Source organism: Melozone crissalis, unplaced genomic scaffold, assembly GCF_028551555.1.
Source record: "Melozone crissalis strain CALT ecotype California unplaced genomic scaffold, PUWL_Pcris_2 ptg000016l_1, whole genome shotgun sequence".
NCBI lineage: Eukaryota > Metazoa > Chordata > Aves > Passeriformes > Passerellidae > Melozone > Melozone crissalis.
This window is the reverse complement of record NW_026535794.1, coordinates 39,482,364-39,509,968: the sequence shown is the minus strand read 5'-3', so window position 1 is coordinate 39,509,968 and position 27,605 is coordinate 39,482,364. Positions and strand designations below refer to the sequence as shown.

The following is a 27,605-nucleotide window of genomic DNA, read 5'->3' as shown; positions in this document are numbered from 1 at the left end:
CATAGGCAAAGGCAGAAGTCTGCAAAGACAGCAATTCTGTGGAACATACAGGTTCTTCTTTTAATGTACAAATCAAATGCCTATTGCCAGTGCTTGCTAGGGATTGTGTTCAGCAAAAAAACCCAGGCAACTCTGCTAGCTGCCACTTTTCAACATCCATAGATATGTATGAAAAAATGGTGTAACTGTAAAAAAAACAACAGGCATCTTTCATCTTAACTTACTGTTAATTAAGCCGCTCTTATAATTTATTTCTTGGTAATTTTACAAAGAACCTAAGCAACTGTGAACTCAGTTCAAAAGCGGAAAAAAAACCCCTTTCTTTGAAGGTTTCTGTGAAATTCTACTGTATGTGCATGGAAAAAATAACCTTGTCAGTACAAAATGCCTTAAAGGAATCTCCCATCAAAACCCCAGCGAGGATGTAGACTCTTGACTGAAAAGAAGAGATCAGTGCAGTCTCTGGAGACAGTATCAAAGGCAGAGACGCTAAGCAACAGCAGATTTAGCCGATCTCTCACTTCCATCTCTTCACTCCAGGACGCCAGCCACCTCAAGAGACTAGCTCACATCAAACAGAGAAAACGATCAGCTATAGGCTCAAAATTAAGCTTACACGGTTTCACAAAAGACCTGAGTGTTTCTGAGAGATAAATACACAGCTGAATTTTGAACAAGGAGCGTGCCGACCGCTGACGGCATCCTGCTCGCTCCACCGGCAGCTTTGATGGGAGCCATGGCAGAGCTCCATGCGTGCAGCACTGAGGATGCTCACTGGCACCGACAGACTGCCGCTCACACAAACACCCCTGCCTTTTAATTCCCCAGGTACACATGCAAACCACACGGGATTGGCATCATTTATATAAAGAATGGCTAAAATACAAGTTCAAGAGACAACGCTCAGAAAGACCTGGATGGAAAACACAAAGAAGTCTGGGACAGCGAAGGAAGAGATGCCAAGAGATCATACAAATGCTAAAATAGGGAGCTGCAGTTTGTTCCAAACATGGATTATGCCATAACAGCAACTTGAAACTCATGGGGGATGCAGATTCTTGATGACATTAAAGAAAATCTCCTACTTCTAAAAGCCAGTCTATATGCCATCACTTGGCAGACGTTTAAACTGATAATATTTACAGTTACAAATTAGTGGTTTTAAACACTTACTCAAAATACTTCTAGTTTTAAATCAAAATATGTTCCGACACAACACAGAGGGATGGTGCTCCAGCAACTGAAAGTCTGTTGGTCTTTAGGTTTTTGCTTGTTTGTTTTTTTTCTGTAGGACGAGCAGCCTTGTCCTAGCTCTAGGTCACAACCAGCACTGCATATTTTCTAAGATAAAAAAGCTAGCTTTCCTCTTCCATGCTTGCATGATGCAGACTGATAATAAACATTTGTCCTCTAAAATTTGAAATGTTATTTACATCAGGAAATCATTGAGGTTTTCATTTGTTTTGGCTTTCATTTGCAGTTTGCCTGTCTGAAAAATGATACAGGAAGTACCAAAATGTACTATACTTGCACTCTACATAAAGATAAGGTCTATCAAAAATCTCTTCACTTGTGATGGATAACTTGTGCAGGAACAAATACATAAATAGCAATATTCTGAAACTGCCTTCTATTCACATATTCAAATCGTTGCAAATTAGACAAGATGTTTATGATGTTTGGAACAGCACAGAATGAAAATGGCAACAGATCCCACCCCAATCTCACTGGGAAATTCTGCGCCAGCTGCCGGAGAACTGTCCTGTCTCATGGGGCAGTGCTTGGCAATGTCTCCTCCCACACAGGAGCACTAGCTTATCAGCTGGCAGGTGGAGCAATTATCAACTGGAGGGTGGAGCAAGAAGAGAAAAAGAAAGCAAAAAGGGGGGGGGGGGGGGGGGGAAAGAAGGAAAAAGTCTGTTCCTTCACAAGACTTGAAATCTCAAAATTGTTGGCAGACCCTCATGAAACTCCCAACTTCTCTCCTGGTGAGAAATCCCACACAAGCAGGAATGGCTTCCAAACACAACTTGAATGGCAATGTTTTTAAAATATAAGCTTCTCCACGCCTCAGTTACCCAGCTGTGACACGGACACAATTATATGCTTCGCCACACTGAAGTTTTCTGAAAATAAGAACATATGTATTTCAGGCAACCAGACAAGATATGTAGGATTGATTGTCCTACAAAGTTCTCAAAAAATTAGTATTATCGCAGAGAAAATTTTCAATTACATGCAATAAATACTCTCCAGCCATGACTCAGTGAGTTAATTCCTAATTATTCACTGTGCTTGGAAATATTTTTTATCACTTCTTTGATTCCCAGCTTTTCAAATACGCCTCTTTTCTCAGTCATTTCCTCCAGGCAAAAATACTCCCCAGGTAAAGTGAAAACACAACATCAAATAGAAACCAAAATAGCGGGGAATGCTGGTACACAGAGTGGTTATTGTGCTCGCTGTAATAGCCTCATGCAAGAGCTGCACAAAAATCCTGTGATAATACAAATATAAAATCCTTGCACAGACAAAGATACACGCCGAGGCATGAAATAAATGAATGCCTACTACTGAGTTACATCAAGGCTGAATTTTCCCCTGGAGTCCATGATTGATTAATTCCTGTAACTTTGGTACCTGAAAGACAGGAGATTTTTCTTGGTAGTAAAGAGCCTTATAAGATATACTTAAACGGATTATGTTGATACCTTTCATGATGTAACCCTAATGATAATTTAATTGAAAAAGTGCTTTAAGCCATAATAGCAGAGAAGACAGGATTTCCTTTTTTCACTTTGACAATTATGGGCCAGTTCAGAACTGCTCTCAAAATAAGGAGGAAGACAAATTTCCAATCAACTTAAAAGAATGTGTCAAATTCTGCATCAGTTTTCCTCAAGCCAGATAGAGAAATGTACTGGCATCAAAGCCCACAGATTTTTTTCATGACTATTCCCATATCTTTCGCCTTCCATCATGGAAATCACTCTATGTTTATCCATGTGCAAGCATGCTCATTACCATATCACCTTGTACATACCATTTTTGCTATCGGCTCCTCAGAGCAAAGAGCTCCCCAGTGATTGAGCAGTCAGTGGGCAAGGCTACCTGTTGTTCTCCTCCATACTATCTTAAATCTTATATCTTTGGGAGCTTCACATGCATTGTTTGAGATGCCATCAGGTTTATAAAACTGAGAGCATGAAGGCACTCATGAGTGTTTGATCGTTGTCATCATATACCTTGGTACCACCACTTTACAGACAAACTGATAGTAGAGACAGAGTAAAATAAGTTTGTTTACTTTTATATGATAATTTTCCTTTCCATAGGTTACTGCTGATTTATATATTTCTTGCAGCCAGCCTGTAGGATACACATGAACCAGGACTCGTGCTACTTCACTCACAGGGATAGTGTAGTAGTATAGGTCAGCATTTGTCCATGATCCCATCATGTCTCCCAGGCTAGGGGAGAGATGTTGCAGCCAACTGAAAAAGCTGATTTTCTGCCAGGATTTTAAGAGAGCAATCAGGATGAGCTAGGTATTTACAGATCAGCTAACCCGGTATTGACTTCAGGCATAATAACATAAAATTATGTTATAAATGCAATCAGTAAAGAATTAAGGGTTGGTAGCATAACTAATGAAAATCAACGAAGTATTATGGAAAGCAGTCTTGTTGCATAAGCTTGGTATCATTACACATATGGTTGGAAATACTGTTGGGGAAATAGCCCTTAAAACTACTGTCAAGCATTTGAATTAGTTTTACATGACATTCCAATTAAAAATTATCAGTGGACATAATCAATAGAGAAGAAAATAGATTAAAAAGCTGTCTGATCTGTCCTAAAAAGTAATTGTAGATGGGAAGCTATCAGCAATTACTGATATTTCTATGGCAATTTTACATGGATTTGGTCTCAATCCAATGGTGTCCAAATGCTGTCAGTAACTGGGGAATAAAGTGAGTAATAGTAACACTGTCCCTGACAAAGGTTTTTGGAAGATCAGTACTAGGTAAGAAAACATCAGACCAGATCAGTTCCAGAGAGTGAAGCCCAGTAATTGATAGGGGAGACTCAGCCTCAAATAACCAGCCTCCCAGTATTACCTTATTTCAAGTTCACATATGTACAACAAAAAATATAGTTTGCCCACAAATGGCAGAGGATGCACTTAAAAAGCTGTGACTTAAAGGCATTTATCATCACCCTGGCTGGCCAGTTAAATATACAATTACCAGACAAACCTGTCACAGAGAAAACCATCTCTCACTTAAAGAAACTGGAGAAGGAAGTCGGTATTTGCAACTGTAAATGATGCTAATGAAGCATTTATGGCACACCAAAACTTCTGGCACCCACTTTTTCCCAATGGAGGTTGTCAAGCTGAAAATTGCTCAGAAAAGGGCAAACAAAAGGGCAAGTCCTCTGGATATTTTGCCATATTCTAAAAACAAGAAGCAAAAAAGAAAACACAGATATACAGCCAACCGAATGAACAAAAGGAAAAAAAAGCCCGAGACTCAAGTCCAGGTCTCAATTTGTCAAGGAGAAGGAGAAATTGGAAACACTTCGCATCATCTGTAGAAAGAATCCCAGACGTGCACAGCAATAAAAACTTGAGTGGATGAACTCAGAATGAAGGAAAAGGAAGCACAAATAGATGAACTGTACTTCTCACCCCTTCTCCTCTAATATCAGCCTTATTATCCAGCTACACTCCATGGCCCAGAACCTGAAAGAAAGAAGGAATAAAGAGGAGGAGGAGGAGGAGGCAGCAGCACTGGCAAGTACAAAGCAACGCGCGCTAAGATACGAAGCAGCTAACCAGGCATAAGTGCTGATGCTACAAACAGCAGGGCATTGACGGTGTCCCTCTGATAAGCAGGAAAGCTTTCTTTCCCAGCTATTCAGCAATCCTCTGCCTAAGGCATAAACATTCTCTTCAGCCATAGAATTCCATCCCTATCTATAATGAAGACAAGAACTATGTATGTGCGTGCACTGACTGGTGAGGAAGCTCAGAGCAGTTTCTACCCTCAGCTTGCTTTTCCGGAAAATTTATTTGTAGCATTGAGCAATCATTTTTGATGAAAACCTTGCAATTTATTTTGCCTTCCAAAGCAGTGACATCAGCACTCCCTAGGCAGGAAGAATCCAGAGATTCAGAAGAGTTATCACCTAGCCACACACAGAGTCAGGTTTTGGTCACCCAGTGGGCTTTTCACACCCGATTCAACCACTAGGACCCTGGCCACATTTCATGACATTGCTCAAACTCATGTCCAGTCACCTTCTCAACCACCACAGTAATAGGGCGTCTCCTGTAATCTCACAAATTTTATGAGAAACAAAATACATAGCAAAAATAATACAAATATTATTCAGATAGCTCCAAAAGATATGCAAAAGGATAGATATCCTTTTCAGTCTATCTTCTAAACATTAATTGCTACCATTGACTCACTCAGATAACTGTTCAATTTTTCTTTGTGGTCCCTTGCAGGTGTTCTACTTCTGGTTTTGTGAGATGAGGGAGGAAAGGATTAGTTAAGCCCCAGAGAGTCAGAACTGGCATTACAAAGCCATAATATGAATGGGCTGGCCCAGTTTCAGCTTTTCAAACAGTTCTGCATTCCTAGAGACATCCTAAGGTCGTGAGCATTATACGAGTCTTTTGTTTGTTGTATACACCCAGAACGTTTTCATATGGCAGGAATTTAATACTTGCATTCACAGGCATTTTCATTCACTAGTGCTGCATGCATGCCTCCTATATTTTCTCACTTTTCATTGCTGCACATCCCCTTCGTGGATATGAAACACTCTTCCACAGATATGTAAAAACAAGTTATTTCATCTCTAACGTACTGCTGATCTGCTTATCATCCACACTTCTGACAGGGAAATCATGGAGGCACAGAAATCAGCATAAAGACTAGCACATTAAGGGATGAAAGAGAAGCATTTAGAAAAACTTAACACAGGAAAAGGGGACAGAAAAAGACAAGGTTAGATCTAGACATGATGTGAACAGAATGAATACGCCCACAGGGCATAGAGGATGCAAACAGTAGGTGGTCTTTAAAGCTCTCGTCTTCATTCCCAATAAACTAGAGGTGGCAGCTGGAGAATGCAGAAAGCCTACGGATAACCTCAACACCATTACCTTCACTGTTAGCATGTCCCACCACCATACTCTGGAATTCAGCTTGCACATCTACTGGCCATTTACTACTGAACAACCCGTCCCACCTTCCTCCTCCCTGAGCTCACAGCTGCGAGATCCCAATCCCTTCATGCCAGCCTCGGTGTTCATCTGACCTGGGCCATTGGTGCGGCAATTTAGGGATCTGAACTGGCAGAAAACATTTCACTTTTAATCCTCCTCACAAGTGGTAGCAGTTTGGTTTTCTGAACTGGCTGCCCAAGGCTGAGAGGGGCACCCAAGAAAAGGAGGCTGCAGCCACCATGGTGCAGGAGGCTGGAGCAGCAGCAGCAGTCCCAGCAGCCACCAGCCTGGCCACGAGCAGAGCCTCAGCACGAAACTGTGCCCTTGCTTAGCACAAGACCCCGTTTTCTAACAGTATCACATTCATTACCTTGCAGAGCACCTTCTGAATGAGGATACGCTACATTTTTGAGTGATCAGTCAAACCCAAACAATCAATTACACCTTTTGTCAAAACTGTTTACGCTTTCACACTGTGCTGGAGTCATTAAGAATGAACACTGAGCGGGACTGGTTATTTATCCTCCTCCTCTTGCCCTGAAAGGGAATTAATCTTAAACTTTCCGTTTAATGATCTCAATACAGGCTCACTGTAAATGACAGCAGGCTGCACTGAGAAATATTTAAAAACAGAAGGGCCTCTGAATGACAGAGTTTAGCAACACACAACTGTTCCTCCACATGCACGCCAAGGGAAGCCAAACCTCTGTGGAAGGCGAGGTTAAAAATGTGCTGTGTGCCACTCCAGTGCTACAGAAAACATGCTGTAATTAGCAACCTCTAGAGATTTATTCAAGCTGAGAAAGATAAAAGTGAAAGGAGTGATTCAAAAGCAATTCTTAAAACTGCTGGCTGACTCACTTAACATTCTCTCAGCGTCTACACAGAAAATGCAATTCTTCTGTCAAAGAAAAGTAATTAATGAACCTGCCCTACCCATCCATCGCCCCTCCATGGCCACCAGCATGCTCCAGCCCGCACAGCAAAGTGGGAGACAGCGCTGCAGCCCCACATGGGTGTCAGTCACACACAGCACCCTCACCTCAACAATGCTGAGCACAGCATCTCAGACTTGTTGCTAAATGAGGTCCAGGCTGGGACACATCCCTTGGCTTCACCTGGCTGGGATCTTTAGCAGATTCCTCCCTCTCACTGCCCTGTACCACCACAACTTTTCCATATCCACCAAAACTAGTGATACATGTTGTCAGAGCAGAATAAACCAGAATGTTTCAAATTCTGGTCTGGGTGATTTTCACCAATATCCAGGGGGCACATGAGGCTTCATTGCATGGCGATCTCCCCACTGCCATATTTAGCAGACAATCTGCGATGCTTGTCTGGGTGGGGTGTTTATCTTATTCCCTTCCCCTCCAGAGGAAAGAGAGGGTCTGCTTTTACATACTTTAAGAATTTTTTAATCCAATTAGAAAACCAATTTAATTTTTACCATTATTTTCCCATCATTCTCACTGCTCCCCTCCACAGATCGCCTTCCACCCAAGCAAAGCTGACAGTTCCCCACAGCAGCAAGCCACATTGACGGCCATCATCTCATTCATATGCACACTCAGAGCACCATAAATCTGCTCAAATATCATTCCTCCCCCGGGGCAATGTTTTTTTTCCCCAGAATATCTACATTGCTAGCTGCAGAAATTTCTCCTTCTAATTAACTTACAGGTTCCAAATATCACCAGCTGGAACCACAGCGCAAAGCCTGGGCACTGAACACAGGGGAAGGCAGCTGAAGGATGAGGGTCTTTGCTATCCTTTCTTTGCTTTCGTGCTTTTTTGGGGGTTTTTTTGTCTTCCCTTTCATTTAAGAACCAGCAAGTTGAAAACTACTGAACCCTTTATCGACAGATGAATGGACAACGAATAAGCCATGAACTGAACGAATTGAAGGTACCCACAGAACCCTTAACTGATATTTTTGTTGGCTGTGTCACATCACGTTATATCTCTGCCGTGCCGTGTTTGTGCCTGAGTCACGGTGCAGCCTGATGGAAGAACAAAGCAGGGTGCGATGCAACAGGACATACCGGTGAGGTCAAAAACCCATCTGACTGCTGATTGACTGCCCACCGCTAATTTGGATTTAGTTAATTCCTTCTAAAAGACAAGAACAAAAGTTCAGAGAAGGTTAAAGGGCACATGCAGAGTTTAATAATCTATTAACAAAATAATCTGCCATATATGACTATGCAATAAGCTGGGGGAATTTGGCAGAAACACTTCACTCTGCAAACATTATTTACAGCAAATCTTGATTCATTGCACTCTCTGTATACACAGAGAAGGGCACTGTTTCTCTAAAAAGAAGGCTCCAAGACATGAGCTGAGTGGTTTGAAGGTAAAAAACAAACCCTAAGCAGCAGCCAAATCAGAAAATTAAGTTTATAATATTTTTAATTTTTGTTGGTGAAAACTTTTTATTGTTGAGGCTGAATTCATGCAGGCTGGGAAAAAAAACCTGACTTCAAACAACAACAGGGAAACAAAGAAGTTGTTTTAATCTTAAAACTTTAAAAACCATGAAGATCAACTATTAAATGATCTCTGTCTTTTAACTCCTGCTTTTCAATGGATGGTTTTTGCTTTTATTGGATTTTCTTTATTTAATGCAGCCAACAAGGCTGATCTTCATTTTTGTTTAAAACCAAAGGCAGTTATCAGATATAGTGCTGACCCTGAGAAGAGAGTCCCCAGACTTCAACTCTTCTGCCCATGCCTGATGTACAGACAAAGGTTTATTCCTCCCATTGCTACTGGGACCTCTGGGATCCTAAACCAGTCTCAAGCAGGAGCCTGAAAAGAACAGGTTTGCATTCCTTACAGCAGTGAGGGAGACCCTGGTGTTGAGGATGGTGTGATTTGTGATGATGATCTTAACCTAGCACCACTTCAAGAAATAAACTAGTTACTGTCTTTTAAGGCCATTCATACTTTGCCCAAATAAGGCTTCAAGAAAGTTACAACAGAAGTTCTTTTGGCTTGGAATACTGTTTTTGCTGCCTAAATAAGCCCATAGAACACTGAACCAGTAAAAGAATGACACAATTGAAGTTCTCCTTGTGTTATATCAATATGTGCATAGTTTGGACCAGGACAGCAACATCGTGAATGAATGAAACAAGGTACAGCATTAAAAAAATCTCTATTTGCCTTCAGTAACAGAACTAGGTGCTCCTGCAAAAACAGTCATGCTGTCATGGTATCTTACTGACTTGGGTATGAAGAGAGAAGCAGTTGGACTTAGGTGAGTGTGACAGGAAAAAAAGGGGTGACTGACAAATCCCAAGAAGGCCACAATCATGCTCCTCAGACCAGTTATATGGTAATACAAGAAAATCAGAAGTGAAGAGAAACCAAATTTTGCTCAAGCTACTCTAGAACCACCCCTTGGTTTTGATGAATTTTTTCTGTGCCTAGGAAGATTTTTTTTTAATAAACAACTTGTGTGCAGCATTTCAGCATCAAAACTATGCAATGCAGCCTCAAAAGCACACTAAAGTTCAGAATCCATTTAGTTTTCCTTGTCTTGCACCTGTTAACTTGATGCATCCAAAAATCATTCTAGAAAACATTGGCCACGTATAAAAGCACATTCCAGAACTGCCTATTTTGTAGCTAACATTCCCTTCAATCCTACTGCAGATTTTTCATTTGTAGTAGTGCAGTCCCTGTATTATATTAGGTGGACCACTGGCAACTATGTTCCTCATCTGGCAGTGCCTGGGACTGCTGCAATCCCATGGAGCACGTCACAGCATCACAACTGTGATTCATAAGCATAAAGCAAAAGCACCTGATTGCCTCTCCCCCTGAAGTAAATCTTACCCTAGAGACAACTCCCATGGGAAGGATTGCTTTGCTATAGGATCTTTCAGACCAAAGAAAATCAGTGGGTTGACACATGAAATGGAGGGGTTTCATTTTTGCAAGACTTGCTTTTTAAATGTATTTATCTTAAAACATGTGACTGAAACAGGAAGATGTATCAAGGTGACACTAGAAAAATCCTTAAAATTGCAAATTCTGGCACCAAGTTTACATAAACCCTCTCCCCATCCTCAGGAACTACATAACAGGCACTTGGGCAGCAGATATACAGCTTCCCATTGAAGCCCTCCAGCCATCCATCTAAAGAATCAATTCCTGCTCCTTCCAAAGAGCAGCGCAACCAAAGATGGCCCAAACACACCTCTTTGAAAACACAATCACAAACTCAGAGCACACAGAAGGTACCCCCACCATTAACATAGTTATGAAATTGGGAAGCTGCATCAATCTTAAGCAACATATTTTGCCCTCCGTTCATGCTGTTCTGAAACAACACAAGGACTGTGAGATGATTTCCTTACCGAGTAGCACCATACTCGGAGTAATACATTACTGGTGGGACTCCCCTGATGATGTATTGCACTAATGCATCATTAGGATGATGTTTCACACTGATGATATATTGCAGTGCAACATAATGAGAGCAATAGCTCACTGGGTGCATAATCCTGCCAGGAGCTGTGCGCCTGCAGCTCTCTGACTTCATTTGTAGCTCAGGGTGTCCAGAAGCTTAAATGGATTAGATCCTCAGATACACACACCTCAAAGGATGGCAAGAGTCAGAAAAAATGCCAGCATACAGGTGGGTGCTGTTAATTACAGGCTTCAATGTACAGTATGCTAATATCAGGATGTACTTTGGCATTGCATTTAGCACCTGTGCAAAACATCTTCTTCAAAGGAAGAAGTGGCTGTAACAGAGCTGCTGAAGCTCCTTATTCTTATGCTTCCCTGCAGTAGCCATCATAGCTACTGGGTAGTTCTGGGTGCTTACAGCCTTGATAAAAAAACCTAACTTACATTTTCCATGCCAGATGTCTGTTAAAAGGAGGAGGAAGGCTGGAGAAAGGGGACGGTTGCTTGCTTTTAATCAATAAATTCAGTGGAAGCAGTTCTGTTCAGCTATCTTTATGACCCAGACTAAGAAAAAAATAAGTAGTTTTGCCAACAATGAAAGATTCTGGTGACCTTTTTTCTGACCTTTTTTAACAAACAGAGCTATTTGATCTGTATAAAATTCTGAAAAGACCTTTGCAGTATGATCAGTGTCACTGACAAGAAGGTAGCATTTTAAGATTTGTGAACTCTTAACCATGAAATCATATATAATGTTCAAAAAGAGGGCAAACTGGTAAATAAACAAGGAAAGAACAAGCCAATTTGAATAATAAAATAACTTCTTCAGTCTCTCACAGAAACATTAACATTTACAATTGAACCACAACTTCATTATTTATTTAGTTTTTGCTTAGCTTTGGGTTCTCAAATAAGTCTAAATGTGCATACACACACACACTCACAAATATAACATGGATCCTGCATGCAATTTCCATCTTTTTGTATTTGTTTAGTTCTGAAAAACATAACACTATTTTAGACAACCAACTAATGTGCTCTGCATCTTCATCTTCAGGTTCTCTAAAATGAACAGACCAGACTCCTCTCCAGGGAGCAGCAGCCTCTCTGGTCACAGATTTAAAAAACGGAACTTTCATACCTTTCTTCTGACATCTATAATTGAGAAACCACAGGGTAACACATGAACTGGAAAAGAGTATGGACGCCTCAGCTAGCTAAATGATAAGTTAATATTGCCTCCTTTCTCTTTTTTTACCCCCTCATTTGCAGCCTTTCAGATTGCCTGAGCTATAGGGCTCTGCCTTGTAGATGCTATCTCCAGCCAGTAGAGCGCAAGTTGGAAATACACAACAAAGGGCTGATCTTTCCAAGATCTGTCTGCACCAGAAAAGGAAAAAAAAAAACCAAAAAAACCAAACCAAAAAATGCCCAACACGCAAAACTACCCAAACAAAAACCAAACAAAACAACCTCCCTTAAAACCCCCTCACTTTTAGGGCACTGCTTCTGATCAGCCCTCCAGCACATCCTACAATGAATTAAATTCTAAGACAATAATGCCAGCTGAGCATCACTCTGACCTACAGTAGCCTGAATCCACCTGTCAGGGTACTGAGTGCTTTCCACACAGGGCTGCTCCCTCCTTGTTTCCCAGGGAGAGAAAAAAGTCCACAATAGAGAGCAGGGGATGGCACAAACCCCATCTTGTAGTTTGCAGCGTGCTGTCCCCATGCTCTGGCACGGCAATGAAAACTCACCTCTTTAACAGGCTACAAGATAACAACCAAAAAAAAAAACCAAAAAAAAAAAAAAAAAAAAAAACCACCAAAAAAAAACCCACCAGAATGAATTCATGTGTTTCCCCCACCAGTCGCCCATGCAAGGGCCAACCACGTCCTGGCCATAAATTCTCTGGCACAAGAGCATTATACCAAAGGAAAGGAATGCCTTTCCATCTGTGTATTTCCCCTCAGGCACTCACTTGATAATGAAACCAGTTAAGGTCTTTGGGTTCACAATGTTATTATAGTCAGATAATATTTTGTTTGCAGCCAAGCCTGAAGAACTCCTAAGTAGTGCAGTACAGGCACCATACACCTGTTAAGTCACGGCGCTCCTTCTCTAAGTGGACAAATCTGGTTTTGCCATCTCCTGAGATTTCCCCCTCACAGTTAATTACAAAGCGATGACTGTACTCATTTCCTGATCTTAGAGGGAATCTATAACAAATGTCTGCCACGGGTGAAGGCTGTTCCCTCTGTCCCTCAGAAACACCAGCAATCCTTCTAGCAGCCCTGGCTGCCCTCCGTCAACCTTTTCTCCCAATCGTCCCAGACCTTCTGCTGCAACGCAAACACTGCAGAGAAAATAATAACCTTTCACTAGGAAAGAAACAACATGGGCTGACTGAGACTAACATTTTCTAAAATAATTGAACAATGCACCTCCTGAACACTAAAACAGTGACACAGGCACCCAGACCAAGGTCATTCTGCAAAGAACTACACTGAGGGGGACAGACCCAACCCTGTCAGTGATGTTCATGCAGAGAGCCACCCAGCAAGGCAGCAGGATTTTATTCACATCCTGCACAGGCATATATGGCTACAGAGGTGAACATGTGATTCCCAGCAATTTTGGGGAACAATTTTGTTTAAAGTGATTAACAAGCTCACTAAGAAATTTGCCTGCCCTTTGTTGGATCGGAAACTCATTGGAGCCACTTTCACTCTGTGACATCTATTCTAGTATATGATTTTGATCCAAAGTATTGTTGTGTCTTGTAAAATACAAGATATTCTAAAACCAGGTCAGGCACAATAAATATTCTGGGAAAAAAATAAGGGGAAAGTAGTCCATCCTAAGATGAAGTGATACTTCATTGTGACAGCAACCTTTCTTCATGCTACTCCTAGCAGGCTGATGTCTGATCCTGGGCACAAATCATTGGAAATCCATCTCCCTGACCTTAGAGACACAAGTTAGGTCAATGGTTCCCAACTTTCCGGACCGATAGCCAATTGAAAAGGATCAGCATTTTTTGCAAATCGTCACACACACTTACCATCAACCTTGTGATTGGAAGTTCAAAGGTGATGTGACTCAGCAGCACAGCTCCAACACCTTCTTCATTACCCTTGTGGGATGACCAGTGCTCAGCAGACACAAGTGAAGAGCTTCCCTTGGCTGTAGTCATCTCAGAGAAACTTAGAAATTGAATTTGTTCACTGTTTTCACAAGTTGTTTCACACCATATCCCAGGAGCCAGCTCCTGTGTCATCGTCCAGGCATAAGCCCTGTCCAAACTGTGCTCCTCCTTTTCTTGGCTGCCAAGAACAAGCCTAACCTTCTAAAAAACCACTTCTGAATCCCTCTCACTGCAAACACAACATCTCACTAAAGATGCCACTCTTCCACTTTGAGGATACATACAAAACAATTCCTTCAGCAAGGAAGGAGGGAGCAGAAACATTTTCTCTAGCTAAATGTATGGAATTAAAAGCACAGAAGCACACAAACACCACATAAATCAATTAAATAAAACCAGACATGATCAGATGACTTGCAGAGACAAGAAAGTAAAGGAAAATATTGAAGGGAGAGCTCCTGAGTGATCAGCAGATGGACTGTGACTTGAAGTTCAGGTGAGGAAAGGGACGGACTTTGGGCATTGGATTTCTTCTGTGATATAGCTCCACTTTGCCAGATTCAAACAACAGATCTGACCCCAAAATTACTCTTTTCCTTCAAAAAGAAGAAATCTGCTAGACCTAGAAGGGGCTCAGTACCTCAGATGACAAAGGAGAGGCACCACCTCCAGAGTGTCCCTGCAAGCTGTAGGACAGCGCCTTTAACAATTTTATTAACATCCTCTGAAACACTTTGACTTCTTTTTTCCCTCAAAAAGAAACAAAGTTTACCAAACAGGGCCACATATTCCTTATCATTTTGTTGCTTTCTTTTTGGAACTATCATTGTGGAGTCTTCTGGGCAGGCAAAGAAGTTTCATGGGCATAGAACTGATTAAAAAACAGATTACCAATCAACATCTCAGGGAAAAAAACCGCACACATCTCACTCTGGGTTTAGTGTTAATGCTCTTCCTTTGCACACTTCATTAGGCTTTTAAATTCCGGGCTGTCCATTGTATAAAACTCTCAGCACTGCTAGAAACCCCTGGCACTCACGCAGAGTGCTTCAGAACAATGACAAAGGTTTGGCAGAAACCCCATTTGAACTGCCCACGTCAGTGACTCTCCACATCCTTGCACTAGTGTTGGATTGCCTCAATTAGGCTTTACTTTGGCTATGGAAGGTTCCAGCTTCATCTTGGACAACAAGGTAAAAAATTCTTTGGTTATTAAAAAAAACTGAAACTAGGACTATACCTGAAACAATACTTTGGTACTTACAGAATAAAACTGGGCATTTTCTGTGACTTGTGCTATACACTTTAATTCACTTTCTCAAACTATTTATAATGATCCTCATTTTTACTACGAGTAAATACCATTATCTTTTTAAAAATCAAAGCTATTGCAACATGTTTTCATCAAGTTTGTGTGAGTAATTACATATTAAAATGGCAAACATCCCTTCCAATAACACCCTGGCAGAGTTCGCTTCTTCTGCAAGTAATAAAAGTGAGAGAGCAAACTGTGCTTCAAGATATTTGGCTGCTGCGCCATGAGGCAGCTGATGCATTCCAAATGTCTGTCAGGTCACTTTGCAACACCAACCACTACTAATCAATAGTGAAATCTTCCTCTCTGTGGCTTAAATTTATATCTGCTTTCGTTAAACAGAAGAAAATTGCAAATTATTTGGACTCTTCTGGACCATGCAGCTTGGAGAAGCACGCTGTCATCCTGACTGGGTAGGAGTTAAGATGATGCAGTTAAATTACAATACTTAATTGACTGTCGACCATGCACACAGGTTTTGTAAAATGCACTGCAGTATCTTATTGCTGGTTTTCACAAGAGGCAGGTCAGTCTCCACAGGGTGTCTTGTTTCTAAGCATCTGAGCATTTTTCTTAAAGCCCCAAACTCAGCTTCCCCTTTCTAGGATTTGAGCCTTTCTTCACCTCCTTCACTTGGCCCAGAAGTCATGTCCTTTTCTCTTACTCTTCATATATCTTCATCTCCTTGATTCCAAGCTACTTGGAACAGAGATCATATCAGTCTTTGTTTGAAGACTCTATAGCAGTCTGCATGTTGCAGTGGTACCATAAATAAAAAGTAATAAAAATGTTAGGAAAGTCTTTTGAAAAGTCCATGTTATTTTTACTATTACTCATGCTGTCGCTATTTAAGAAACAATGCCAGGAAGATCTAGAGACTTGAAGGGGACTTATAACAATTTTTGTAAGAATCCGCTATTGAAACTATGATGTTACTGACAGCAAAGCATTTTGCAAGGTGTACAGGTCCTCCTGCTGCTTTTTTGAGTGCTTCTAACAGATGTTCAATTTCAAGTGGTCTGCAGATACCAATAGGCTGATGGTTCTGCAGGAATCGGAGCAGCAGATGTGCCCTGCATTATGTTTTGCTATTCCCTTTATGAATCGACATGTCACCCTGCAGGTTTATAGCCAGTTAATTTTGTAATGACATCACTATTTCTGTACTTTTAATGATCCTCAGAGGGTTTAATTTCTCAAATAACAGAACTCTTGATCCTGGAATTGCTATGCGAAAGTAGTACATCATAAACAGATTTCTTTACATGATACAGTCCCACTTCCCACCAAATGCCTTTGCTGATAGCTTCTAGGTAGTGCTGGGATGCACGTGGGTTCTCCCAAAGACCGCAGATTTACAGTGTGGCCTCGTTTCAGAGCTCTAGACGAACATCTGAGCATCTCTCTCCAGAATCATTATCCTCAAACAAGTATTGCTCAGTGGCTGGAAGGAATGAGGATAAGAAGGGAATAAGGATAGAAGGAGTGGAGAATTCCATTGGCTCTGCTGTAGAAGGATGGCTATTGCCCCTGTCAGATGCTGCGTTCCACAGTGGCCATGGTACCCAGCTGAAATCAGAGTGCACAGGAAATTGTGCTGCATTTTCCACTGACAGGGTCCTGATTGTGAGGACAGCACTCAAGCTGTTGGCTTGGATGCCTCAATCTTAAAAGGGAGCCAATTTTTTCTCTCTCAAACACAGTTGCAGAGTTTGTTAGAACCCAGAGCTTTTTGGGCAGAATCTCTGGTAACAGCTGCAGGCTGCACAGAGCAGCCTTAGGACACCACCTTTCTTCCCAGGAGTATTCAGTACTGGTAAAGAATGTCTTTCTTCTTTTTTTTAAATACAGAGAGGAAAAAGTGATGCTATTACAGCTGCATTTAAAGGACTTTTGGCATTTCCTTCATTGAAACTAACTATAAGGTGTTTTTAAAAAATGACTGGAAAAAACATCATGGGTTGTAAAAGGTTCTAGTTAGGTATGTTGTGTTATGAAGCTTTGAAATACACCTGAAAACTTTTAACTTTGAGAAATGAGAACTGCATAAGCCTACATTTTGCCTCCCTCCCATTATCTCAGAATTTATATTCCCCACATTACTGTAAATATCAAAATACATCTTTAGTAAAAGCCAGCTTTTGAAAAGCATCTTAGGTCTTAAATTTAAGGACTGAATGCAATCTGCTCTTACTGCTCTAGCTGAGAGATCAAGGCCTTAGTTTCTAAGAATCAACTACATAATTTTTACATACATACAGGAAAAAAAATATCTCCAGCTGTGACCACAGGCAGAGTCTTCACAGCACACGCAGGAGCTGTGTGGTCATGCTGGGGTCTGAATCCACCCATAGAAAGGATGAGGAAATCCATCCTAAAAGGATGAGGTAAATATTTTTCTGAGTTCTCCACATTATTTCTGGGGTTTTTTCTGCCCGTCTTAATTGCAGTTCACATTTCTTAAAAACAGTTGACTTATCAGCCTTAGTACAAGTCTCAGATTGAAACATATGAAGTTCAGGAAAGCTAGTGCTGAGGTTAAATCAAATTCAACTGGCCATCAGCACTAAAAAATAGCAAAGACAAAGCTGACAAAGGTCTACCTGGAGGTCCACACTATTTAATGCATGATTACCTGACTTCCATCTTAACTGAAGCTGTAAGCAAGTGTGTTATCTAACAGCATGCCACAAATATCTCAGAGCACTCTGAAAGCAGAAGCACATTCCCTAGAGACATGGCACATCACAAGCCTCCAGACCCACCTCTCCTCTTCTGCTCTAGTCTCCCAAGAAATGCTGAACCAAACTCTTCCAACCTGAACTCAGTATTTCTGCCCCACATGCTCCCAGCAGCCAGTCGTGACTTTCAGCCCCTCTCCCAGACACCTTGAACTATGGGATGAAAATCATACTCAAAAACTTTCTGCTCCTCTGGCATAACTGAAGTACTTATACCTATAAAGTTTGTTTTTGTAGGCACCTAAACATCCTTGTGGGTTTTCCTGAGAAGAAAGGACCACCATAATATTGTGGAGCTAAGCCAAGGGCACATTGCCTTTGTCCATCCTTCCCCAATATGGAGGCATGGCCGCACAGGGACTTCCAGTGCCTCTCCAGCACTTCCCCTCCTTCAAAACCTGAACTCCTGGCCAAAACACACACCTTGCTACCAACACACTTCCCCTGACCCAGACCATGAAGAATCAAACACACAGGGAAGATGCTGAGCATGTTGCTCACTGCACAACATCAGGGTGCTCAGATACAGCTGTCAGGAGCTCAGCAGGCCAACCCTGGTGAGACCCACTATATTTAGGGTATGACTGCTTTCTAAAAATGCATTATCTAGACAAAACAGTCGAGTATCTCAGGGATGCAGGTTCTGGTTTTCCGAATATTTCTGATATTTACTCTGACATTTCCTCCGAGTGTGTGTGTGGTGTTTTGAAAGGAAAAGAGTTTTCTGTTGCTTAAGGCCAGTCCTTCCTGTTTGTTAGTTTATACCAAACCTAAGTTTTGACATGAACAAAATTGTTGCTTCAAGTCTGATTTCAAACATGTGGTAAAGGGAAATCTAACAATTTTATGAGATATAGTTACTTTTGTAGAGGGTGAGTTTGCCCTGGGGAATTTCCCCTGACTAGATTTATCACAAGGTTTTTGAACCAGATAATTTTGTTTGATAGCACATCTGGCAGCATCATAAAATCTTGACGTCCCAAGCTATTACACAGGAATTACTTTTGTAAATCATTTATGAATATTACTGATGTAGGCCTATTCTGGGCAGTAAGAAAGGAAACAGAGCACTGAAGGACAAAGGAAGGGAAAAAGGATTCCCTGCCCTTTCAGGGCTCATCAGATAGGGTGGGTATTTATCATTTTAAATGGGAAACATGTTGTCATTGATACAGCTGAAAAGTCCACATAACACAATTTGTTCCCCATATTCCCTAAATAGGCAAAAGGGGAAGATATTCTACCCGCGGAAAGCCATAAATTGATTCTTCCTGGAGACAAATCTGTCCCTGTCTAAATCTTAAACAAGACTTACCAATTAAACACCACATATTGCTAAAACCATAGTAAACACAAACTCACAATTCAGGTAGACTAAAGGAGGAAATTCTTACAAAGGCCAGCACTGAAGCAAAAGAAAAGGTCCATTTTACCTCACAAAAAAACCTCTTGGTATTTACAAAATCCCCTCCAATCCACAGAGTGACCTGCCTTTTGAACACGGTAACATGACTGAATGGAAACTCTCCATATAGCTAAAATGGCATGATTAGCTGCTGAGCATATGCGTTCAGAAAGAAAGCTGGCAAAGCAAAAGCTTATATTCACTTTTAGTACCATGAACTATCACACTGTTAGCAATTTCAGAAGATTTCACCTATCGATTTGGATTGGAAACACATCAGACATTGAAACAACTCTGGGTGCTGCCACTTTGCCAAACCCAAAGCCTGGCATTATGCTTATTTTGAATATGGATGGAGGAACTGACACCAAACACACCATCACTAGGTGGAAGGGCAACAGAAGAGCCACCCCGAATGAACCAGCAATGGGGAGCTACAACAAGCCCTTCACTCTTCATTCCTGACATCCCCACTACTGGGAGCTACTAGGTGTTGTTTTTGTTGAGCCAGAGCAGAGGAGAAGGTCATCTGCAGTACTTCACAGAAACATATTTCCAGTCTTAGGTAAGAAGGCTTTTTGTTGGGGATTTTTTGGGGAATTTCCCTGCTTTGGGGCCCATAAGGAGGGAAAGAGCAGTTCTCAGACAGCTCCTATTTGACTTCCAAACACCAGGCTCCCTCAGACCACAGCATGTCAACGAGGGATGCACAGAGCCATTACACAGCACATGCCAGTATTGCACCACACGCTTTCCCTGCCAGAGCAGAAAATTTCTAAATTTGGCTTCCTCCCAGGAAGCAAATTCCTGTCCATACACGCCCAGACTGATTTCTCACAGATGAGCATGCTGCCCACTGAAATCTGAAGTGGGCTGCATCCACAGAGTGCTGAGGACCCACCCTGGCAGGGCGGTGGTGTGGCAGGAGTCACCAGCTGCACCGAGTTGAGAGGAGCTCCTGGTTTATTCTAAAGTGCCAATACTGAAAAGAAGCTCTAACATGAAAAGGCAAGTTTAAATTTTTGATAGTTTCCGATCAACTAGAATCTGAAAATGACAATGTAACGTAGTTTCAATAATCAAAGCATGGATGGTTTCAAGCTGCACAAAGATCTCCACCAGGGAAAAAAAATCCACAACATGACATAGAGGAAGAACTGAAAAGAAATGGTGTTTTCCAGGGTCATGAGTGGTATCTGCAGGGTATCATCTGGACTCCTTAGACTTGACAGCATGAGGCAACATTGGTTGTGGCTAAGAAATCTGAGATTCATGTTCTGTTCCCCCCCCACCCTTTCTGAATGCAAACACATGTTCTGTCTTTCCAATAACGATGGACAACACATGCACTGAGTAGGTACATTGAAAGTCATCTGTTAATTGCAGATCCATGTAAATGACCACACAGCAAGCTTTCCCAGGGAGACAGGACCGGAAAAAAGGGAGGCAGTTACACTATGATTAGATGCTGTGAAAAAAAACAACTCGAACAACAGAATCAAACAAGGTTGATTCATGATTTTTTTTTTCCCTGATTCAATAAAACTATTATAATACTATTTTAGATAATTCCAGAATGTCAAAGAGTGATGAGGAGGGGTTTTTTCAGTCCATTACAGATAGCACTTGCCTCAGTAACTATGCCAAAGGAAGAAAATCCATCACGTACTAACCATACTCCAATCTCCAACAGGAATATTCCCCATTTTGCAAAGTAAAGTGAGATGTGGGAGTCCTTGACCTTCTGAGTAATTAAGGGAAACAGAGACATTCTTGTTTTTATTAGAGACACACTAAACTATTTGAAAATAATTTGAATAGCTGGAGAATTAGTGTATTTGCCTGCTCATGAGTAGTGCAGATAGTTTAGAGTTCTCTTGGGGGCAACACATCGTAATGAATATCTGCTATTCATATTTAATGCAATCTGCCAAAGAGTGCTTTTGGGAGGACTTTCTGTGTCAATATAATGATTAACAACAGGACTGGAAAAGTAAATGAATTCCTGCAACGGGTGGGGCTGGCAAAAATATCTTGCAGTACTATACCAGTAACACTGGATTTGACTGTACTTTTTTAATGTTACCAGTGGAAAATCTGTTTCCCAGGGAGGGGAAAAAAAAAAAGAAAGCAATCTTTAAGAGGAAGTTCAAGTAGTAAATAATTGCATTAATAGAAGGAAAAACAATTCCAGCAGAAAACAATGCCCAAAACAACACTGTCCTGAGCACGTCTGAAAAGCCTGATATGTAATACTGACTAATAAATAAAATAATTAGTATTCACATAGTACAATCAGAAATAATGTTGTAGATGCTTCCTTGTCTACCTCTTTGAGTTCCTCAGATGATCTTACTTTCCATACATTTTCTCATATTTCGGAGACTTACATAAAACAGAATATAAAGTCTTTTATTCTTTACTACACACTTTTAAAATACCCCAGACAGAAAAGAATTGGAAAAGCTTGGCTAAAATACAATGAGTGACCTTAATATGGAATTTTCTCCATGACATCCCAACAGTCCTCTAAATAACACATTCAGATTACTTTTTTCCAAGCTATGTGGATGAAGCAACCTTACTGAGTTTATATAAATTCCAGGACATTCTTGTATCAGACTGACTGCTCTTCCCTGCCCCTTATCAAGCTACTCCTATTCCTCCCTTTCAATAAATGGAAGGGGGGATATCAAGGATTTGAAGGCTCATGTTGGCAGCCTGAGGACCAAAATATGGGGCAGGGGTCAGAGGCAGAATATGGGGGTGCTCCCACCAAATGCCATGGGCTACACAAATCACCTTGTTCAAGCAACTGTTCAATCCAAGCAGAAAGGGAACAACTGCCAAACAAAGTGTTTTATTATTTAGTGACTCCCACTGTGGTTATTGTCCAGACCCTTTTTTAATTTGGTCTAGGACACACTCAGGGATTCCTTTCATCACAGCATTAGCTCAGATTAAGCTTTTTCCTCCAGCTCACACCAACTGGCTTTGTTATGTACTGGTATTTAGCCATGTTAAACTAATTCTGTAAAACTCATTCTGGTGAAGTTATGTTACAGGAACCAGTCTTGCAAAGATACTCTACAAACAACCAGCAGGGCTTCATCTTTCCCACGCTGATATTTGCTTGTGAAACTGCAACATTGCTGTGTGCCTTGCAGTCCCATCAGCCATGATATAAAGGCAGCACTTTCCTCACCAGTTTTCAACTCCATGGATATACTACAATGATCTGTGGTTTTTACATACCATCCTTCTCAAATTTCAGGTGGTCATTCTCTTATTAAGGGTGTTTTCTTGGAGTTTGGGGTTATTGTAAGACTGATTTTTATAACTAATATTTTTCCAGAAATTAAAATATGTCGCTACAGTCACACAACAAATGTTTTATAAAGAAGGTAAACCCTTCTAAAGCTGGTATCCTCACGTTGTGACATTTGCCTCACTGACCCCTGGCAGCAGCATTAGGTCTCACAATGGCCAGATGGGCCCTGACCCTTCTTCCAGGGCTGATGAAGAGCAATGCCACTCAGAAACAGGAATTGCCTGTGTGACTGCTACTCACCTGAACCTAAAGTGGTTTTACTTTAATAAAATGTCAAGTAACAATATTTGCCCATATTTATTAGTTTATTAATAAATAAATTATTTCACAAGTCTTCTATGATTTTATTATTGCAAACACATCAGGCTCTGCAGGACTTTTGGCCGTTTCTTGTAGCTGCTCTGAGTCTGGCAAAGAACCAAAATCTCTAGGTCTATGAGAGACTGGCACATGACCCAAAAAGCACAGGAATGCCTCCAGTTCTGCCTTCTCTCACCATTTCTAAATGACCTAAGCAGTAACCTCCTGAAACCATCTCTGCTGTGTACAAGAAACTCCTCATTCATTGATGCAGCCAGGGAGGCCTGTGTGGCCCCTGACGTCCAGAGTGAGGATGTGTGCTGCGTGCTGCATGGAGTAACACGGGGCAGGTAAATCACTGGGACTCACAGAGTAACGACCTGCCTGGCCCTGCTCTCGTTCAATGTAATGCAGCGCTCACGTGCCCATAAAAGTGGGTTTGCTCATCCTCTGACCCCTCCAGCACTGCAACCAGACCTCCAATTATTAAGTATTTTGCACTATGTATCTCAGGATAAAAGCGGAAGCCGAGTCACAGGTCACAGAGGCAACAGCATTATTAACATCAATGAAACTAAATCACTCCATCCTGAGCATTTATGGCAAGGCCCTCGTGCTCACACAATTCCTGTGTCTAAGATGTACTGTTGTTTGTTTTGTGGGACTGGAGACACCTGCCCCAACTGTAGGTTAAGATAACTTAATGGAACTTGATATAAAGTTATTCTGCCATCATTAAAAGTGTATATCCAACACAGAACAAAATAAAACAAGGCACTAATACAGTAGCTCAAATGGCACTAACTTTGAACAAAAGCTGTTGAACAGCATTGTTTTATAAAGATTAAAGAGATTTTTATAACATTCCTGTTGTGTAAAGTAATTTCTATTGGATTTTACATGAATGAAAAGAATCTGGAAGATAAATAGTACAATAGCTTCAAGCATACAAAGAGCACTGGTTTGGCCAACCTTTAATTTTTTCTGGTCTTTTCAAGAGAGTTCCATATTATTCCACCATACAGTATAAATTCTAACTTTAATGGAGACCATCAATCATATTGACTTTGGCCTATGGGTGGCTTCATTGGGAAAACAAACAAATAAACAAACAAAATCTACAATGGAGAGCAGAACCCTGAAATACAACCCAAAGCTCAGCCCGCATGCTTCCAAGAACTTGTCTCTATAAATCCAGCAACAAAAACCTCAAGTTCCAGAATCAGAAGTCTACAGACAGAGTGCTGACAGTACAGGTATGAAAACAGAATAGTACAAACCAGAAGAGTCATCCTGCAGTGGACTATATCTCAAAACCAATTCTCATTCAAGGCATCCTCCTTCCTATCTTGCCAATTTCAGCTGGTATTTGCAAACATTTTTGCCTTGAGCTATGCACCACAGCTGCCAGGCTTTTCTGCTCAGCCACAGAAACCCAGGGCTGTAAAGCACCTCCACAAAAATACTGACCTGAAAATGATGGGACCAGGGCATAAAGACACAATCCCCAAGATTTAGAGGTAGCCACTTATTTTGCATACTGACAGAAATTCATACTAAGCAGTACTTTTCTGAAAGGCTGAGCACTGACTGGTTTAATAATCATTAATAATGCATCAGCAACACAATCTTAATTCCACAGGAATAATTCATAGAAAAGAAAAACTCTACATTGCTGATCATATAACTTTAGTATTTACCAATCTATGCCTCAGAAAATGTTCCCATTTACTAATAAAACTATTTCTTCAACAGGTGAGTATTCCTGAAGTAGTGCGGGATAAATTCAGGACGTGGTTGATTATCAGGTAAACTGATAATCAACCACGATATTTTCTGATAGGAATGGAAAATTGGAAGTTACTTGTAGACCTTCTGACTGTTTTGCTTGTCATCTCCAAGACAGACAAACACCCTGCAATAGAACAGGGCAAATAAAAACCTGATCTAATTATACTTCTTCACTTATGTGACTGGATGAAAACTGTCCACACAAACGGGAAGAAAAACAAAACAGAAACAAAAAAAAGAAAAAGAAGAAGAAAAAAAGAAAAGAAAAAACCCACCAAACCCACTAATTTACTTCAAGACTGTCCAGCATTCCAGTATGTGTGTATGAGATGTGAAGCCAGAATTAATATCAAGCTGCAAAAAACCTGCAACTTTTACTCTTCAGAAGTACTGTCTTCACTATGATTTTCCATTTACATTTGGAGCTGAAACTTTGGGAGATTTCTGTTGAAAGATGCATCAGGGAAACTGCTATAACAAATCTCCTTTTCCTTTAGCAGAAAGTGCATTGTTCCACACATGTGCTGTTTAATCAAGACTTCTCATATCCAACAGTCACAGTAATGCATTTAGACAAGCATCTTCTACAAAAAACCAATCTCCAAAGCTGTATATATCTGGGTTTCCTGGATGATAAATACATCAGTCACCCACTGCAAAGACCTCCAGAGATGTATCTTTCCTGAGTGATCCTACTTAGAAAGTTTATACCTGGGACAGTTTGTTTGGAGCCACTTAAGCACTTATAAAACTAAGACCAAGCAGAAAGCATGCTTGTCATAAGGCAAAGAAAAAACATTCCTCAGCTAATATACTCAGCAGTGCTGCATGTAGAACTATCCTCGTTTTGGCTGGGAGTGTAACTTTCTTCCTAGAAGCAGGTAGAGTGCTGTGGTTTTGGGATTGAATATGAGAATAATGTTGACAGCAACAACTAAAGCACCACTGTGTTAAGTAGTGTTTACTTTAAGTCAAGGGCTCCTCAGTTTTCCATGCTCTACCAGTGAGGATGTGCACAAGGAGCTGGGAGGGAGCACAGCCAGGACAGCTGACCCAAACAGGCCCAAGGGATATTCCAAGAGGTAAAATGCCATCTCAGTACATAAAGAGGTGGGGAGAATTGGACATTGGTTGCTCATGGACTGGCTGGGCATCTGTCAGCAGTGGTGAGCATCTGTAGTGAGCATCTCTGGTCTCTCCTGGGTTTTACTTCTCTCCCTCTTTTTGTTGCCTCCCTTTTGATGACAACTATTCTTATATTATGTCCCATTTCAATATTAAATTGTTCTTATCTCAAACTATGGGTTTTACCTTTTTCCCCCCTCAATACTCTTCCTCATCCCACTATGGTGGATAGGAGATGTGAGACAGCAGCTGTGCAATAGTTGGTTGCTATCTGGGGTTGAACCACAACAGAAACTCAATCACAGACTCAAGGGCTCATTCTGTAGCCCCTGGCAGCTCACAGACACCAGCTGTCCACTGGGCTGCTCTTCAGAAGCTGCACATGAAGAAAAGAGCTACTTATAGAAGAAAACTAAAGCAGTATTAATAACCATGCAACTTCAGAGGATTCTATACTGAGGAATCATCACCATTCATTATTACAAAAAGGTCAGGTTTTTTTAAAAGCAACACTGGATTCTGCAGCTAGTGTACTAATGCAGGATATACCAAAATGCATAGCAGATTTTGTCACTCTCGGCTTCCATAGCTTTGGCATGCCATACAGTTGCCTGTTTATTTTTATAAAAAAAAATAAGTGAAGATGGTATTTCAAAACAAATGCATGCTCTTTGCCCAACTAAAATACGTCATAGATGAACAACTGCAACCATCTGTGATAAAATTTCAGAATGAACACCATCAGTCTTTATTAGAGGAGAGCTGGTCAATAAAAGATATTAATACCAAGCACTTACTTGCAGGTGATGGGGTGCTGCATCCACTGGTTGGTGGGTGACTCTGGAGTCCATGGAGGGAAGGAAGTGACAGTCCACCAATGACTGGAGGAAAAAGTAAGGGGTATGGTGCTGCTGGATAGTGAGTCATATGTCCATTCACGGCCGGTACGGGACATGTGCGGCTGCTGGTTGTCATGTTCACACCTCACAGTGGACAGGTTTCACGTTGCATCACTCCAGGCCAGCAAACTGGATACCTCAAATTATGAATGATGAGGGCTGTCAAGCCTGAAGGTACAGCTTAAGCTGGATTGCGTGATGATGAAAAGGTAATTCACTATCTCAGGTCCATCCTATATTTCATCACTGCTTCCTACTCTTCTCTCTTCTAGGACATCCTTGCTCTGCAGACTGTGGATACAGAGTCTTCTTACTCTGGTATCAGGGTGCAGTTCAGTTGGCTCTACAAATGTTTCTCTGGGAGCACAGTTGCTTTCTACAGATATATACTGACACAGTCTGGAGAAAGAAAACAATATATTGATCAAAATATACATATTTTTTAAATGTACACATAGAAGACTGTTTTTCTCATTGTTATTTTTGTTGAGTTACAATTTATTTATCAGTATCCCACAAGGTCAGCTCAAGTAAAACTCTCACCCTATTACTGAAGCTATCAGCAGAACACCCATTAAGTTGTTCTCCCTGCATGATGAACAACACCAAGAGCTATTTCTGGTGTGACGCAGTCGTGTTGTGAAAACTGCCAGATTTAAAACAAATGCATCAATAATTAACTGAAATACTAATGCTGGGGGATGAAAATAATCAACTTCTGAAAAATATCCCTGTGTATGAAAGCTTTCAGTGTCCCCCTAAAAGCTACAGAATAATTGGCACTGAGGGAGCTCTCAACTCCCTCCAGTGCCATGGCTCAGGCAGGACAGTGAGAATGTGTCTGAGGGCAATTTTGGGTAGGACTGTTAAAGCAGCGATTG

At 41.1% G+C, this 27,605-nt stretch overlaps 1 protein-coding gene across 3 annotated transcripts in view; it reads right to left on the bottom strand.

The window, feature by feature from the left end:
• The window catches only part of RARB (retinoic acid receptor beta), a 191,745-nt gene extending 164,668 nt beyond the window's left edge, over window positions 1–27,077 (bottom strand). For all 3 annotated transcript variants that reach the window (XM_054273238.1, XM_054273233.1, XM_054273234.1), the window contains exon 1: window positions 26,623–27,077. In XM_054273238.1, coding sequence (XP_054129213.1) covers window positions 26,623–26,800 — 178 coding nt within the window. In that variant the 5' untranslated portion in view covers window positions 26,801–27,077. The remainder of the gene's footprint in view (window positions 1–26,622) is intronic.
• Window positions 27,078–27,605: the final 528 nt, after the last annotated feature.